General features: G+C 52.4%; 1 protein-coding gene across 1 annotated transcript in view; it reads right to left on the bottom strand.

Annotated features, from left to right (window-relative positions):
* Positions 1–1636: 1636 nt before the first annotated feature.
* Positions 1637–18321, bottom strand: part of RTN4R (reticulon 4 receptor) — an 88074-nt gene continuing 71389 nt past the window's right edge. The window contains exon 2 of the mRNA XM_059863620.1: positions 1637–3701. Within this exon, the coding sequence (XP_059719603.1) occupies positions 2275–3701 (1427 nt within the window). The 3' untranslated portion in view covers positions 1637–2274. The remainder of the gene's footprint in view (positions 3702–18321) is intronic.

Raw genomic sequence — 18321 nt, 5'->3', positions numbered from 1 at the left:
CAAGAGTCTCGATGGGGCTTTTTGGGATGAGACAGAGAGTGCAGGATCTTGGGAAATCCTTCCATGCTGACATGATGGGAGACATCCAAGCAGGAATGGCAGGAAGGGGCTAGGGAGGTCCCAGTCAGTGGCCTGTGAGCATGGGCAAGTGCACCCCAAACTGGGCACACACAGCAGGGCTGGCAGGGCTGGCAAGCTCACCCAGCACTGTCCCAGCACAGGCATTGATTTCCTGCTCCATTCTTCTGGCAGGACAATGAATTTGCACCCAAACACACCTGGAGCCTCTGCAGAGGCTGGGTCATGGAGCTGGGCTGGCAGGAATGGGATCTGCTGGGATCCCAGGGCTGTCTTGCACAGCAGCTCCTGCCCAGCTGGCAGACAGGCCTGTCCCCATCGTGGTGACACGAGGGAGATGTTCACTGCCAGGGGTCTGCGCCACACCTTTTTGGCAGCCCCAGGGATGGATTTGGAGACAGATCACAGCTGCAGCACTTTGGGCACGCTGTCACTCACCCAGCTGGGAACTGGCTGTGGCAGAGGTGGGAAGAGCCAGCAGCACCCCAGAGTGGGGCTCAGGCCCTGCCCCACAGCATCCCCAGGTGGGAGATCGGCCATCCAAGCATCCTCCTGCTCCTCCCCATGGTCTCTGCTCCTTCCTTGTGAGCCATCAAGCCTAGGACAAGGCTGGAAGGCAGCCATGGCCCTGCTGATGGCCTTCACTCCTGGCTGGCAGTGCCTCATTCTTCTGGGAAGCTCAGCACCAGTCACAGTGCTGGGAACCCTAAGGGATGGTGCAGCCTGGAGCCCCCCAGTCTGACTTCCACACATAATCCTGGAGTGTACATTCCCTTGGCACTGTTCCACTGCCCTTCTCTGGCCCCCGTCCCCTGTGTGTGGCAGGCTGCTCCTGCCTTCAGAGACCTCCAAACCCCAGCAGGAGAGAGGGACACAGGACAATCCCTGTGCTTTGATAAGGAAAAGCAGTCTTCTGATAAGCTCAGTGCCCAGCCCTTCCTAGCCTGGCCCAGGGGGTGGCTGCAGTGCCAGGGGGCACAGCCAGCTCCACTTTATGGCCCACAAGGTCCGATGGGTGGCATCCACTGCACGTGGACAGCAATGGTTTATTTTTTCAGCGTCCCAGGGTCACCCTGGAGATGACGCCAGTGGCACAGTGACTCCAGGGATGGGCACCTGAGCTGCCAGGCCCTGTGTTTCTGGGGAGAACCTCCCTATTTCTAAATCCCAGTGCTGCTCCACTCGGGAACTTCCACAGAGCTGAGCCCATCTGTGCAGAGCAGGAGAAAAACAGCCCTGCCCAAAGCTTGGGATTGTTTCTGACATTCCTCTACCCCAGCTCTGAGGTGCTGGGCCAGCATTTCCTGCTCTTCTGATCATTCTGGAACCTGAATGATGCGGGAGGAGGTGGGACAGTTTGCAGGGAAACAGGAGCATGAGCAGGGCATGTTTCACACAACTAAACCCTTTGCTGGCACCACTTATATGTTGCATAACCATCCAAAAATGCCTTATTTATCACTGTGGTGTTAAACGCTCAGATCACACTCCACATCCTTTTAAATCTTCAGCTTTTCAGCTGCTCCCAGTCCTTCACCCCTCGCAGATCACAACCACTTAGGAAAAAGAAATCTTTATTTTATAGGTTTTTTTTGTATACTTGTACACAAGTAAAATAAAATGCATATCTATATATACTGCAATCTTGTGAAGGGGCAGGCAGCATTCTTTAACAAATGCTGCCCATAAACGTGGTGTGAGGGGTGGAATGGAGACGGAAAAACTGCAAGAGTCATCAACATAGGATTAAAACAGCATCAAATCCATTACCTCTGCAAATGGGAACCTGCAACATTGTTCAGTGAGATGGTGAGTTACAAACAGATTTTAGACATTCTTTTCAGAACATTTCTTACACTTCTTTTTTTTTTTTTTTTTCCTGTAAATAAACCATATTTCTTTACCATCTGCTGTAGCAAAAGCTGCTTTGTGGGCAAGTGCAGTTCCAAAGACCAAAGGTATAATTCACAGGTTTCAGGACAAATAAATTATGTACATCTCAGTATTTGTCTTTTTTGTTTTGTTTTGTTTTGTTTTTGTTTGTTTGTTTGTTTGTTTTAATAAAGGCATCCAGTTACGTTTTGTGTAACAAAGCTTTCTCAGGGTGGATGGGAGTCCTGCTTTTGTTTGCAACATTTATGGAGGTCAGCAAAAGTCGAGTATTAAAGTGTCATCAACCCAGGAAAACAGTTAATTTTAGCAGAATAACAGTAAGCTCCACACCAAGGGGGGGATCAAAAGGCTTAGGCTGAGCTGTAACGTGGAGCTGTTCCCTTGCTGGGTGAGGCGGCACTGGGCCTTTGATCTGTTCTTTTTAGAGCAGCCCTGCCTCTTTTTGGTTGGGACTGTGGAAGGTTCAATGGGCTCTAGAAATTCGGGTCTCAACTTGGTCAAAGGAGGGTCTACAATGCTGGGGAAGGTCCCAAAGGGGGAATCATTTATCTGCTTGTTGCTGCCGTTTTTGGAAGGGTCCGTCTCCATGTACTTGGGCCTGGACATGTTCTCCTTCTCCTTGAGGTGGTTGTTGGATGAGCGGCTGCTGTGGGAGGAGGGCCCTGCCTTGCCCTTGGCCTCGTAAATAAAGGACTTGTCCATCTCTGGCTGGCAGCACTTGGAGGAGCCGTCATGGGAGCCCAGCGGGGGCAGCCCCGTCGGGAGCTTCCCTGATCTGGTTTTGGTGCTGAAGACACTGGTGCGGATCTGGTTGAAGGAGTCCACACAGCTGTCCAGCTCGGAGCTCTGCAGCCGCTTGAGGTCCCGCCCCGCCAGGCGAGGGGGCAGGTGGCACTCCAGCTCCGAGGAGGAGCCCTTGAACTGCTTAAACCAATTCCAGAGCGAGCGGGCCTGGCAGTCGCAGATCCACTGGTTGCCGTTGAGGCGCAGGTACTGCAGGGACACCAGGGGGGCCATGGTGTCCCCCGTGAGCACGGTCAGGTTGTTGTTGAACAGGTACAAAGTCATCACCTTCCCCAGGTCATGGAAGGCGCGCCGGTGCACCAGGCTCACCCTGTTCTGGTGCAGCAGCAGCCGGTCCAGGTTGATCAGCCCGCGGAAGACATTCTCCGACAAGCTCTTGATCTTGTTCCCGTGCAAAAACAGGTACGTGAGGTTCGCCAGGTCGATGAAGGTGTCGTCCAGCAGGATCTGGAGGTTATTATCCTGAAGGTAGAGGTACTGCAAGGAGAACAACCCTCGGAAAAGCCCTGTGGAGAGCTCCAGGAGCCCGCAGCGATCCAGGTGGAGGGTGTGGAGGTGCACAAGCCCCCGGAAGGTGACGGGGTTGATGGATTTCAGGTTCGTGTTGTCGCTGAGGTCTAGCTCCTCCAGCTTGGTGAGCCCATAGAAGGCCCCAGGCTCGATGAGGCTGATGTTGTTGGAGTGGATCCACAGGATGGTCATGTTGCGGCAGGAGGTGAAGCTGGTGGCCCTCACCAGGGTTATCCGGTTGTTGTGCAGGAAGATGCGCTGGCTCTGGATGGGGATCTCCGTGGGGATGGCTGTCAGCCCCTGCTGCTGGCAGCTGATGGTGATCTTGGGTTCACTGTAGCATACACACGCCCCAGGGCAGGACTCCACTTCTGATGGGATGTTCAAGCAAAGCACCAAAATCAGCAGTTTGCTTCCTGAGGACAGAAATAGGGTGGGAATTAGGCAGGGTCATGGAGAGCACTTCTCCTGGCAGAGGAGCCTGAAATTCCCCCTCCAAGTGTGGAACTACCAACCACAAACAGATACCAGGGCAGCCAGCGATTAAAATGTAGGATTAAAAATGGGATTCTGTCACTCAGCTCAAGAGCTTAAATCAATGTACACTTGTAGAGATGGAGTCCCAGTGCCTCCTCTGCCCTGCACCTCAGGAGGTGAAAGAGTGGGATCAGTGCTTTGGATTTGCACATCCAACACCAGCCCTGTTCCCAAGATCTTACCTGTGAGCAAAGGGACCAAATTCTGGGGCATTTCCCTCTGCCCTGGGCACACCTGGCACAGCTTAGCCCCTGGAAAAGCACCTGGGATGTACCAGGAAACCCCAAATCCCATCCCAGCAGTGCCACCAGCTCCTCACTTTGCAGGGTCACAGAACAACTCTTCCAAACAAGCAGGTGTCCCCACACTGCTCTCAAAAAATGACTGTGACTTTCCACAAATAATTTTGGACTGATTTGATCTCCTGGGAGAAATAACTGTGAGACATTCCCAGAATAATTTTCAGGTCAGAACTGCCTGGAGAAGTCTCAGGGCCAAAAGGATCCTTTCCTTTTCCTGCTCAAAACTTTAAGCCACATACTCCTGCTTCCTCTCTCCCCATATTTTTTTCCTTTGAACCTTTGCAGCCACCGAGGAAGAGGAGGAAAGAGCAGGATTTTCCATCGTGCTGTTGTAGGAGAAAGTCACGTGCAAGGCTTCATTCAGGGATCCCACCAAGTGTGCAAGGCAGGAAGAGATTCCATGTGTCCAAGCATGCTGGCAGCCCCATGGGGCTGGAAAACTCCAGAGAGGAACAATTTTTTTCCTGGTGGTGCCCACCCACCTCCCTAGGAGCTGGGCTGCACTGGAATCCCAGGGAAGCATTTTGGTTCACCAAATTTCCCAGCTGGAGAGCTGGGAATGAGCCTGGAAGAAGGGAGGGGATGGACAGAGCAGCACCTTCCCCAAAGGGACCTCGAGGGTCCCTGAAGGTCCTGCTGAGAGACCTGAGGGGAGCCAGGCTGTTCCCTGCTACTGGTGGGAAGAGAGGAAGTGCCAGCACTGCTTTCCCAGCAATTAGCAGCCAGTAATTAGTCTGATTCCTCCAAACAGGAGATAAAATGAATGGAAAGCAGCCAGAGCAGCGGGAGGCTCCATTTGGGAATGCCACATGTGACAGCACCTCTGGCCAAAGGACACGTCCTCCCCACTGCTGGGACTCTCCAGCCCGGGGAGGGTTTTATCTCTGTTGTGGGAGGGTTTTTCCTTTGGAAAACTCAGAACATTGTTCTGGAATGTTGATGCCTCATTCCAAAGTAAGGTGGGGTAGCAGAGTGCAAAAAGCCAGGCAGGAAAGCCCAGCAGAGCAGAATGGGATGAACTGGGAAGACTGGAGCCAAATCCAGCCTTGCAGGGGGAATCTGAAGGCAGTGGCTGCACCTGCCTTAGAGCCTGGCAGGTGCTGACGTGGCCAATGAAACCACGTCAAACACCAACAATAACTCATTTTAATCACACAGAAACCTCACCAAATCTTTACTGAAGGAAAAACACTTGGAAAAGCCAAGGTGAGAAAGTCTCCTTCCTGCAAGAGCAGGCCGGGATCCCAGCTTTGGGTGTCAGTCTGGTCAGAATGATTCACTGTGTGTGATTAATAAATCTGATGTGATCCAATAGTCCAATACAGGCAGGAGACTCGCATATATCATATTCCACAAGGGATAAAATCCCCAGCTCAGCATGCAGAGATAATTGGAGCCTGATGCTATCAGCTGCTGAGCAACCCTGCAAGGCAGAGTTTGAGTGCAGCGTTGTGACACATTTTGGCTGGTTTGTCATGTTTTGACGTGTCACGTCCCATTGCATGAAGAACAGTAAAATGATACAGCTGAGACTCCCTGCTGCAGCCATGGCACACCAAGAGCAGCCTCCTGGGAAATTAAAACAGTGCTGGCCACTCTCTGGCCATCCCTCTGCAGCTGATAATGAAACCCTGTGGGCAGAGAAACGGGACTTGCTGGAGCCTCCCTTGTCAGCTCCGTGATTTGGGTGATGGGGCCGGGGGCGGCACTGGAGTCACCTCCTCATGCAACACCTCCCACTCTGGCAAAACAGCTCGGACTGGGACACTGGGGCAGCATCCAGCTGTCCCCAGGCTGCTCCTCCCTGCCACGGCCTGAGGACAATCCAGTCACAGCCCAAGTGCATCCCACAGGCCTTAGGAATAAACAGGAAACAGCAGAGGGAATGAAAACCCCACTGCCAAGAGAGAGGAGTCACAGTGACACCATCCCTGTCCCAGCTCCAGCTAAGGACACAGTAAATCCATGTAAATCCATGTGTACACGGGGAGAGAGCTGCTGGCAGAGGTGAGCCATGAGCATCACCTTGCCCTGTGCCAGCTGTCCCGACAGCTGAGCAGGCACAGGTGACCCACAGGATCTCTCTTCCCTTGGGAAGCTCCCAGCCAGGCAGCAGGGTCCTGCCCAGCTCCTGGCTGTGCCCAGGGCTGCAGCACGGCGGCTCCAGGAGGGAAGGGGCACATCCTGCTGCCAGGCTCGGCCCCCCTGTCCCGCCCCCATGCCCCGGAGGCTGCCAGCAGCGCTGAGTCAGTGGCACTCAGAGCTGCTGGGAAATTAATTACAGCAGGGCCAGGCTGTGCGCTTTAATTAGGGACCTGGTGTTCATGAGCTGCTCGGATTAGCTCCTTCCAGCGAGACAGTTCCTGTCAATCATCCCCCAAAGCCTTTTTCCAGTGGCTTTCCCACCGTGCAGCCCAGCCATGTCCTGGCTGATCCATGGCACAGCCCAGCCCTGTCAGTCCCAGCCAGGGCAGGGCCAGGGGGAAGGGCAGGAGTGGATGAAGCCATGGGAAGCCAAGGTGACCCTTTTGTCCCCAGCCAGGCTGGGTGTGACGTGACAGAGACCCCAGGGACCCTGCCACGGCTTTCCCTGCTCCTCCAAAACCCTTCTCCAGTGACTGGTGTCCAACCAGCAGCTGTGCCTGGTCTCAGTGTGTCCCAGACCCCAGTGGACACCAAGTGCCATCAGCCACCCAGACCTTCCACAGGGATATTTGAATTTGTTTTCCTGGAGCACTGGGTTCAGCTCTGGCTGTGAGTTCCTCACTTTTCCAGGAAAAGAAACCCTGCCCTTAGGCCAGAAGGACGGGAGACATTCAAGGCCAGGTTGGAAGGGGCTTGGGGCAACCTGGGGTAAGTGGAAGGTGTCAGGGGGTAGAATAAGATAAGCTTAAATGTCCTTCCCAACCCAAAGCATTCCAGGATTCTGTGATTCAGGGCTGTCAGGGAGGAGGGAGGTCAGAAGGTTCCCTGTCTGCCCATTCCCAGAACGTGCCACACTCAGCTCCCAGTGGGGAACAGCATCCTCCCTTCAGCTTCCAGATAAATCCATCCCGACTGCTGTATCTGCAGTGAGTCCCCACCACCAATGGATGTTGGTCCTCCACCTCCAGCTGGACTCTTCCACCTCAGCTCCCATCTCAGTGCCCATCCCTGAGGAGAAGGCTCTTGGAATGACACCTGTCCCCTCCTCTCTTAGCTGAGAAACCATCTCTCCCTCTTTCAGAGCAGGATTAAAATTTAACTCGAGAGTTCCTGTCAAAAGCAAAACATGAAAGAAATTCCAGAACCTGGAACCTTCAGTCCCTCCAAGACTTTGGCTTTGAGTTTAGCATTTGTTCCTCCAGAGCTTTCTTGAAAGCCAGAAAGCTCCTTCAGCGAAGCTGCAGCGCTTCCCCTTTGCCATTCCCGAGTGTTCTGACTCATGGAACTGGAAGCAATTAAAGTGGGTCCATTATCTACCTCTTCTCCGCTCCCCCGGGCCATCGCCTTGTCAAACGCGGCGATTAGAAAGAAAAGGCTCGGGGGGCCTCCAACAGATGCTTTGCAAACTTTTATCAGGAAGCCAGAGCGAGCTGCAATGTGATGCCCTTTGCAGAGCCCGGCCTCTCCCCGCTGCTCTGCTCTGCCATTGATTCGGAGATATTCTAATGTGCCTTTCCGGCAGTGCAGGGTCAATAATCATCAGAATTCTCTCCTGCTCGGACATAGAGGGAACATTTTACAATACAAAGCCTTTTGCTGATGCACACAGCGTTTCCCTTTTGTTTATAATAGGGACACACTGGAGCTGCTGAATTCCCCACTCGGAATGGGCATCGTTTGAATTTCCATGGGCATCGTTTAAAATTCCGCGGGCATCCTTTGAAATTCCGCCCTTGGCAGCTCCTGGCGCCTCCCGCTTTGTCCTGTGGCCAAAGGTGGGGCTGTGCCTGTGCCACGGGAAGAGGGCAGCGCTTTGATGCATTTCAAGCAGAGGTGGATCGAGAGGTCAGTGAGGAAGGACAATCGGCTCGCAGAAGTGTGGAATTTCCCTCCCTTCTGCTGCGGAGAGGAAGGATGGAGCATAGAGGTGCAGCTGGTGTGGCTCCAGCTGGGAGGGGAGGACGGGGGTGAAGCTTTGCCTCCATGAAACACCTGGGATAGGCACCAGAGTCACAGCTGTGGTGTAGAGCAAGTCCTGCCGCCCTCAGGCAGCTGCAGCACAGCATTTTGGGGCCGAAGCAGGTCCTTGGGCACCTCTGTATCTCCATGGGGATTTTGGGGTGTCAGACACCCCTCTTAGACAGCGAGGTCACTGGGTTGGGTGAGCTCTGGGGTTCTAAATGGCTGCCCAGGCTCTGCTGGGGATGCTCCAGGTCCAGGGGCTGCTCACACCAGAACACCGGTGATGAATCCCAGCAGCCTGAAAATAGGGAGCTAATTCCCTTTTGGGCACGCCTGGGGGCCTGAGGCAGCGGGAGTGCTGCGGGCAGGATTGGGGCAGCTCCATGTGAGACCTGTCTGGAGCTGCTGGGGTGTGAGCAGCAGCAGGGGCAGCGATTTAGGCACCTGAACCCCACTCCTGGCTTGTCCCTGATCCCTGATCATCCTCTGGGACTGCATCCAGGCCCATTAACCTTTGGGACTGAGGTTCTTTTCCTTGCCTTTGTCAGTACAGCCCCTCTGGAACATCCTGAACAGGGTTTGAGCAGGAAAAATCCCAGCTGTGGTCAGGGCTGAAAGGTCATTTCCGTAATGCATCCCGGCAGGGAGGCAGGCAGTGCATGTGCTAGCTCCTCACTTCGGGTCTTCATCTTCCCCTCTTAAATCAGACTCCCTTAATGTGGTTTCTAGACTTAATATTGCAGGGATATTTTGAGGGGAAGAAGGTAAAAACGAGTTATATCTTGTGCAATTCTTCCACTCCATCCTCTCAAACCCCCAGGGGTGTTTGAACACTGGTTCTTCAGCTCAGCTGGGGGCTGAGCTCCACGGCTCATTCCAGGAGCTCAGGGAGCACAACCCTTCCCTCCTGGGACAGCTCCATCCTTCCCTGGCATGTGCCAAAGCAGCTCCCACTTGAGGGGCTCCCCATTCCTGCCAGTGACTCTCCCTCACTCCCAAAATTTTGGCAGAAGCCTGGGTTTAGCTTAAGAACATTTGGTCAGGGTTATGCTTTTGGTGCTTTGCCAGCATTTCCCTGGGCAGCAGCAGGGAGAGGAAGGAGAAGGGCAGAGTGAACAGTTTGTATTTCAGCCCATTTGAATGGGAACCCAACGAGGAGCACAAAAATTAAAGTTTCTTCTGTAGCCAGAGGGTTTCCATGCTGCTGAATTCCCAAGGCTTGCTGCAAGGCACGGAGGTGTGAGAGCTGCTCAGAGAAAAGGTCACAGAACCCTTCTGAGGGAAATATCTAGGGAGTCATCAGGTCCCTGGTTAACAATAACAATTATCAATTATTACAGCCCAGGAGTGCCCTGGGAGGCCAGGGAATGGGAAAAGTCCCGATTCCAATAAAAGAAGATGAGAAGAGCTGCAGGGAGCCAGGTCAGGGAGACACCTGGGCTGGGCTGAGGTGGGATCCAGGAGCAGACCGGGGTGGGAATGCAGCTCTAAATTGTGGGAGCCTTTCCCTGGCACCTTCTCCAAGCCCTGGGCAAACAGTGGCCTGAGGCAGAGCTTCCCTGGCTCCTACCAGACAGAAAACCTTCTTTCTCCTCCTGGGGATTCTTCCAAGCCCCAGGTCCTGTAGGAATGCTGCTCCGGACGTTTTTGCTGTACTCCACAGTGCAATACTTGGGGTTCAGGGGCAGCTCAGACCATGGCAGAGGTGCAGATGGGATTGGGCAGAGATTTAGAGGGAATTTTGCAGAAGTTCAGATGGAAAATTGCAGAGGATCAGATGGAGTTTGGTAGAGGTTCAGAGGAACCATGGCAGAGGTTTAGATGGAAGATTCCCGGTGTTGGGATTGAAAATTGCAGAGGTTCAGGTGAACAATTGCAGAGGTTCAGGTGGAATTTTGCAGAGGTTCAGATGGAATTTTGCAGACGTTCAGATGGAGTTTTGCAGACATTAAGATGGACTTTGCAGAGCTTTGGATGGACTATTGCAGAGATTCAGATTCAGGAATTTTGCACAGATTTAGATGGACAGCTGCAGAGGTTTAAACAAATGTATACAGTCCTTCAGATGGACTTCTACAGAAGTTCCACAGCTTCTCTGGAAATTCCATTTTAGCACCTCCCCTCCCTTACAGGCAACAATAAATAAGGACTTGGCCAACCCACACAGGTCAAAGATGGTATTTACAATTATTTTCATTAAATCAGGAATAATCTTTGAGGTTCTTAAGCACTGAAAACCTGACCTAGTTATTCCTGTTTCCTATGGATAGGCACTGGGAAATCCAGTGGCTACACCAGCCCATTTTGCAGTGAGTGCTCCTGCCAGTGCTCTGCCCCTCACCTGGTGGGGCTCTCTCTGCCAGGCCCATCAGCACATGCAGAATTTTCAGCTGTTCTCATGTAGTACCAAATAAATCTGCATGGTTGCCACCTGACCTCTTTCCATTTGTGGCACATCTGAAGGGGAAAGCTCCTGAGCTTTTAAAGGGAGGAAATGATGAGCTTAAAGTAAACCATGGAGAATTCCTGTGGAAAAGGCCTCTTAGGTGGGTTTATTCCAGTCCTGGGCTTGACACAGATCAACCCTGCTCCTTTCTGTGCAAGCACTGCAGGTCTCAGACGCTGCTGGCCCACCCAAACTCCCAATATTCCCATTTCCTTCCCCAGAACTGGTTTCCCCAGTGCCTGCAGGAGTGTGGCCCTTTTCAGGATGTGATCATGTCTGGAGCTGGAATAACCATGGACATGTCCAGCTCTCCTGAACACACGATGCAAAGCCTTGTCCTGGTGCCCTCTCCTCCAGTGGGACAGCACAGAGCCCCTGCAGCACAGCAGCAGGCTCAGGGCTCTGGGAGCACATGGGATTTCTGGAGATTTGGATCAGAGCAGGTGAGTCTGCCTTTTGCCAGGTACCAAATTCCACAGTGACAGAAGGAGGAGAGGGCAAAATCTCCTGGAGATGCACAGAGCAGGGGCCAGCTGTGCCAAAGTCAGGGACTCAAGGCTGTGGGAGCTGGATGAGAGGCAGAAAAAGCCAAAAGAGAAGGTGAAAGCACAGGGCCTGGAATGTGCATTTGGAAAACTTGAGGCACTTCTGGGAAAAAATGGGCACCAAAAGGGGAAGGGAATGGGCAGGAAGGCTGCAGGGCAGGGGGAGATCCCTGAAAGGCTGCAGCACTTTCTGAGCTCTCCAAATCCCACTGAATTCATCCTGGAGAACAGCTCTGAGTAGCTGCTGTGATCCTGATCCACTTCCCAGGGCTGCACTGGGCACCTGCCAGGCTGGGTCCAGCCACACTGAGCACAGGGAGCCAAGGAGGAGGAGGAGGGAGGGGTCCTTCCTCACAGCCTGGGAGAACCAGAGGCATTGGAACGAGTTCATCTTTAAGGTGTCTTCCCACCCAAACCATTCCAGGGGTACATGAAATGTCACAGCTGCACTTCCTCCAAGTGACAGCCACCAATGGCCATGGTATTGTTTCAGCTGTCACAGGATTATGGGATGGTCTGGGTGGGAGGGGACCTTAAATCCTATCCCCTGCCATGGCAGGGACACCTCCCACTGTCCCAGGCTGCTCCAAACCCCAATGTCCAGCCTGGCCCTGGGCACTGCCAGGGATCCAGGGGCAGCCCCGGCTGCTCTGGGCACCCTGTGCCAGGGCCTGCCCATCCTCACAGTGTAGGATTTTTTCCCCAAATCTGTCCCTGTCATGCTGCCTTTTGCAAAGAATCTCATGGCCAAAACCCACACCCAGCCCAGGAATGCCAAACCCAGCAGATCCCTAAGAACAAGACCAGAAAATCTGTTCCTGATTCCAGCACTCTGCTGAGGGCAGGGCACCCCAATTCATCCCAGTCCTCACTGCCGTCCTGTCCAGATGGGATGCATCCAGCACACTGCACGAGCAGGATCATGTGTGATCGTGCCACCATCCCATCCCCACGCTGGCAAGAATGAAGTGACAAAATATTCACTGTGAATCACAAGCAGCTCCTCCAGAAGTAGGGATTATCTGTGACATATATGTAAAAAATCAGGGACAAACAGGTGTCCAAAGGAAGGAAATGCAGATTCCTGAGAGGATTTACGTCTCCCATGGGGCACAAAGTACCTCAGGAATCTTCAAAACCTTCTCAGGAAGAAGGAGAATTTCCTGCAGCTCCAAACCTGGCATTGGTGGCTGCTCTGTGTGTGAGTGACTCAGGGAGAGGAGAGGTGAAGCTCCAGATGGAATTTACACCTGCTCCCCCCCAGCCATCTGGGACTGCACCCCCTGCCAGCTGCAAATCCCACGCCCACAGCTTCTGGAAGAGCCCCCTAGCCCAAGGCAGCACTTTCCTTCGTTTTCCTCTGAAATAACATTATCTCAGTTTTTGTTCGCAGCCCCAGCATCTGCATCATGTGGAGTGCAGGAATGAAGTTCAGGAAAGAGCCTGGAAGGGAAAGCTGTTCCAAACATATCCCCCATGGCCTCAGTTTGGTCGTATGTGTGGATGCAGAGTGAGCAAACAGCCCCAGGCAGCTCAGGCAGGACAGGGAAGGGGAGAACTTTCCAACCCCAACCTTGGACACAGCCATGGTCCCAGAGAACAGTGGGAATGAGCACAGCAGAGAGGGACACAAGGGACTGGAGATCAGATTTCTCTGTCCTGCTCACAACTTGCTGCTCCCCTTGCTGAGCCTGGAGGACCAGAGCTCTCCAGATATCCCCAGGTTTGTCACCTGTAGCAGGGGAGGAGCAGAGCTGTGAGGTCTCCACCTTAAGGTGGCCTTCAGCAGGCTCAGGACATTCCTCATCCCCCCTGGGACACCCAGCCCCTCCAGCCTGGCCACGCTGCCCCTCTCCCTCCTATTGTATTCGGGTTCCCCCCAGAGGGAGGGAGGGAGGAAGGAAGGAAGGAAGTGGCAGAAGGAAGGAAGTGGCAGAAAGAAGGAAGTGGCGGAAGGAAGGAAGGAAGGAAGGAAGGAAGGAAGGAAGGAAGGAAGGAAGGAAGGAAGGAAGGAAGGAAGGAAGGAAGGAAGGAAGTGGGGGAAGGAAGGAAGGGGTGAAAGGAAGGGGTGAAAGGAAGGAAGGAAGGAAGGAAGGAAGGAAGGAAGGAAGGAAGGAAGGAAGGAAGGAAGGAAGGAAGGAAGGAAGGAAGGAAGGAAGGAAGGATCTGACTCCATGTTCTCAGAAGGCTAATTTATTATTTTATGACACAATATTATATTAAAGAATACTAAACTAAACTATACTAAAGAATACAGAAAGGATATTTACTCAATGTTAAAAAGATAATAATGAAATCTCCTGACTCTCTCCAGAATCCTGACACAGCTTGGCCCTGATTGGCCAAAGAGTGAAAACAACTCACAGCAGAATGCAATGGAACAATCACCTGTGGGTAAACAATCTCCAAACACATTCCACACCAGCACAACACAGGAGAAGCAAATGAGATCAGAATTGTTTTCCTTTTCTCTGAGGCTTCTCAGCTTCCTAGGAGAAAGATCCTGGGCAAAGGGATTTTTCCAGAAAATGTGAATGCCACACCCTCCTTTCCCCTTTCCCCCAGCATCTCTCCCAGCTCCTGGCACACATCCCTGGCTCGTCCTTTCATTCCCAGATCAAGCTGGGACTGGTTTTTGGTAGATGTGTGTGTCTCAGGTGAGTGCAGCTCACTCAGCCATGCTCCCCAGGTGAGGAGCATGACACCCACAGCTCTATAAATAAACATATTCCTCTAAAACGTGCCAAGCTGAGCAAGGACACAACAGGCTGCTAATTACACAGCTCCCTGTTTTCATGGGAATGTGAGAAATGGGGAAAGGAGCCCAGCAGGGTTTGAGCCCCTGGTGCTGGGCTGAGCTGCCCTCACCTCACACCCAACCTGAGATCCCACAGAATTCCACCAGGAATTCACACCAGACATGTACGCCTGAAGTCCTCAGTTCAAGGTCTCATTGCAGGCTGAGAAATGAGAGCCCCCTCCTGCTTTTCACTCCAGGTGGATAAAACTCCTCTTCCACCTGCAGCCTCCTCTGTTCCCTGTGTCCATCCATTTCCTCACTCCAGGGCATTAAATGTCCAGCATCACCTGCTCTTCAGTGGGGCCTCAAATCAGACTTTTAGGCCCTGCAGCTCCCAGGCTGCTGGAGAGGCCCCCATTCCCTGTTCCCAGTCCGAGCACCTGCTGGATTTAAATTCCCTGTTCCCTGCTGTCCCTCTCCCAGGCAGCTGCATTGCTCTGCATTGGAGCCCTGCCTTCAGCTTTATCTATCAGGGCAAAGTCCCAGCCAGCTGCCAACTGCACAGGCAGTAATTCATAGATATTTTCTGGATCATTCATGAAAATAGGGAAATACAGCAGGGTGGAAGCTGAATCCTGCAAAGCTCCTGTGCAAGCAGCTTGTTCTGCACTGATCCTCTACCAACAATCACATTTTGAGGGCTTTAAGCTGCCTGTTTCTTAATCCATTTAATAACTGTCCATTGATTCCATAGACAGGATATTCTCCACCATGGAAATCGAGCTCCTGACATAAATCTGAATTTATTATGATAATCCAGATCCATAAGCAGAGGCTGGGAGGTTGGTGCACATCTCGTCCACCAGGACATCGGTCCAAGCCCGAGGCTTACTGGCATCGAGGTGATGCCATCAATCAATAATTGTGACAGCAATACCTTTAAAAACAACATCAGAAAAAAAAAAAGAGAAAAGAAGACAACTGGGTTTAGAAAAAAATTCTGGGAAATATACTAGTGGAAATTATTGGTGTTTCATGGAATTGTAGAATCAATAAGGTTGGAAAAGCCCTCTAAGATTTCCAAGTCCAAGTGTCAGCCCAGTGCTGTTGAACCACATCCCCAAGTGCTACGGGGACACGTTTCTGGAGCACTCCCAGGGATGGTGACTCCCTGGACAGCCTGGTCCAGTGCTTTTCCAGGTATTTTTCTCTGGATTTCTGTGCCTTTGATACGTAGCTCTGTTAACATCTCCTCTTTCTCCACAGCACAGCTCCCAAGCTGAGCAGCCTCTCCTCACCTCCAGGGCTTTCACACTTGCTGCTTCCAACCTTCCCTGGCCTTCCCTGGCCCTGGGAATCTTCTTGTTTTCAGGTTTATAAGGAATTCGAGCCAGAATCTTGCCAGCAAGTTCTGGCCATGCTCCCACACACAGTCCTGAGAAAGGGAGTGGGATTGTTGTCCATAAACCATCCCGGAGGACGGGCTCTCATCCCAGCTTGACATCCCTCTCCACAGTCGTTGGAGCATTCAGGATCGTTGCAGAGGAAGGAAAAGATTTCCTTGAATAAACAGTATTTTCTCCTTCCCACGGGAGCTGTTTGTCCCCAGGACTGGGCGTTGGTGTCACCCCTCCAGCCCTGGTGGCAGGGCCACCTGTCCTTCCCCTGCCACCCCAGGCACACAGGCTCAGCCTGTGTGAGTTCTGCTGTGAGTTGTTTTTGTGTCCCTGAGTTCAGCCCCTGGCGCTCGTTCCTCAATTGTCACCATGATATTTTCTGAAAAATCCCTCCCCAGGAATTCTTCTCCTGGGAAGATGAGAAGCCTCAGCTTCTCTATGTTTTGCTCCTCTGGAATGTGATTTAGAGAATTGTTTACCCAGCATGTGAATTGTTTTTACTTGATGACCAATCCCAGTCCAGCTGTGTCAGGACTCTGGTCAGTCACAGGTTTTTATTATTCATTCTTGTTCAGCCTTCTGATGTCTCCTCTCTCTTTCTTTAGTATAGTTTTAGTACATTTCTTTTAATATCATATCATAAAATAATAAATCAGCCTTCTGAGAACCTGGAGTCAAATTCTCATCTCTCACCTCATCCTGGGGACCTCACAACACCACACTCCATTGAAAGAATCAAACCACAAATTTGATTGAAGACAATCACCATCCCATTGCCAGGCCCTGCAAGTGTCCAGGGGGACAGAGAATTCCCACCCTGCAGGTCCCTCCCTCCCTCCAGCAGAGCCCTTCCACAGCAGCAGGGCTCCCTTCCCATAAGTGCCTGTTAATATTTCATGGGACTAAGTGAATTTCTTTCCATTTCATTTGCCATCTTTGTTTAATTCACCTCCTGCAGCATGAAAGGGAGACCAAGGACCAACTGCTGATGTGGGGAAATATGAATAATCTTGTCAAAGGAATGAACTCAAGTGAAAAAAAGGAAGAAATTGGTCAAATTATTAATAGAAATTACAGCAGAATCACAGAAATGCCACTGGAAAGCTCAAACGTGCGGGAGCAATAACATCAGGCATCCAAATGGCACCTCATGGGTAATATATTGAGTTCCAAGCAGAATATCCCATCTCTTCCAGCCTGGAAAAGCCTCATCCCAGGATATTCACAAGGTTTTTTTGGGGGATTTCTCATACAATGCAAGTCAAGGAAAACGAAGAGTAAATCTTGTGGATTTGAAGACAGGAAAAAACCCATCTCCTCACGTTCTCCTGCTCTTTTTTTTTTCCTGGCAAAGTGAAAGCCAACTCTCCTTTCCCTGGGGAAATGATTTGTGCAGCTTCTGACAGGAGCAAGGACAAGGAGCACAAGCCCTGCTGGTTCCAGCAGGAGCTCTCCAGACATCACTTCCCAAAATGTTCCTGGTGCCAGCCTTGCTTCCCAGACCTGCTCAGTATTCCCACCACTCAACCCTAAAACTGCAAAAACTGTCCAGCAAATCCCCTCCCAGCCTCATGGGGGGCATCATGGGACCTCTCATAGGAAAAGCAGGAATGCTTTGGAGTGAAGCTGGGAATTCCAAATTGTCACAATAAGGTTGGAAAAACCCTCTAAGGTTTCCAAGTCCAAGTGTCAGTCCAGTGCTGTTGAACCACTTCTGATGCCTCTTTCTCTGCCTTCCCTTCCTTGAGGACTTTTCCAGAGCAAACTCAGCCAATCTCCCCTCAGTTCCAGAGCCCAAATCCTAAATCACTGCTCATGGAAATGTTTCCTCCCAGGATGTGATGCTGCTGGTTCTGCCTCACCACCTGTGGCCTCTTCCTTCCTACTTTCCTCCTTAGCTGTTATTTGAGGTGACACCCCCTCACACAGCCCTTTTTCTGGGAAAACAGCCCAAACCCTCTTCCCCTGTGCACAGCCTGCTCAGACCCCACAGGGCTCTGCAGGAAGGTGACAGCAAATCAGGGTGACAAAGGAACCAGGGACACATCCTGCTCTGTTTTGTGCATGTCCTGGCCCGATCCCACAGAGTGGGGACCAAGGGAGGGGATTCTGTCCCTCTGCCCCACTCAGGTGAGACCCCACCTGCAGAGCTGCCCCAGCCCTGGGGCCAGCACAGGAGGGACCTGGAGCTGCTGGAGAGAGTCCAGAGGAGGCCATGGAGATGCTCCAAGGGCTGGAGCCCGTCTGCTCTGGAGCCAGGCTGGGAGAGCTGGGGGTGCTCACCTGGAGAAGAGAAGGCCCCAGGGAGAGCTCAGAGCCCCTTGCAGGGCCTGAAGGGGCTCCAGGAGAGCTGGAGAGGGACTGGGGACAAGGGATGGAGGGACAGGACACAGGGAATGGCTTCCACTGCCAGAGGGCAGGGATGGATGGGAGATTGGGAATTAGGAATTGTTCCCTGTGAGGGTGGGCAGGCCCTGGCACAGGGTGCCCAGAGCAGCTGTGGCTGCCCTTGGATCCCTGGCAGTGCCCAAAGCCAGGCTGGACACTGGGGTTGGGAGCAGCCTGGGACAGTGGGAGGTGTCCCTGCCATGGTAGGGGTGGCACTGGGTGGCATTTAAAAGGTCCCTTCCAACCCAGACTGTTCTGGGGTTCCATGAGTGAAGCAGCAGCAGTGACCTGTCCTTGGGACAAGGGGACCTGTGGCAGTGACAAATGTCCCCAGGAGCTACCAGTACCTGAACTGCAGCTGCCACTGCACCTCTCCAACTCATCCCAGCTCCCTGGAAAGTTTAGGTGTCAAATTTAGATGAAATTCCAGGCACTTTTGTGGCACATTAATTCTCTTGCCACCCAGCAGTGTGAGGGTGCACATTTCCGTCCCCAGGTGCCAGTGGAGCATGCAGGGTCTGCTTAGCCAGCTGGGCATGGTGAGGCTTGCAGAGGTGTCCAGGGCTGTGCCACC

The sequence above is a fragment of the Haemorhous mexicanus genome, chromosome 19 (genome assembly GCF_027477595.1).
Source record: "Haemorhous mexicanus isolate bHaeMex1 chromosome 19, bHaeMex1.pri, whole genome shotgun sequence".
Lineage (NCBI taxonomy): Eukaryota > Metazoa > Chordata > Aves > Passeriformes > Fringillidae > Haemorhous > Haemorhous mexicanus.
Note: the sequence above shows the minus strand (reverse complement) of the source record. Positions and strands in the feature narration are given on the sequence as shown.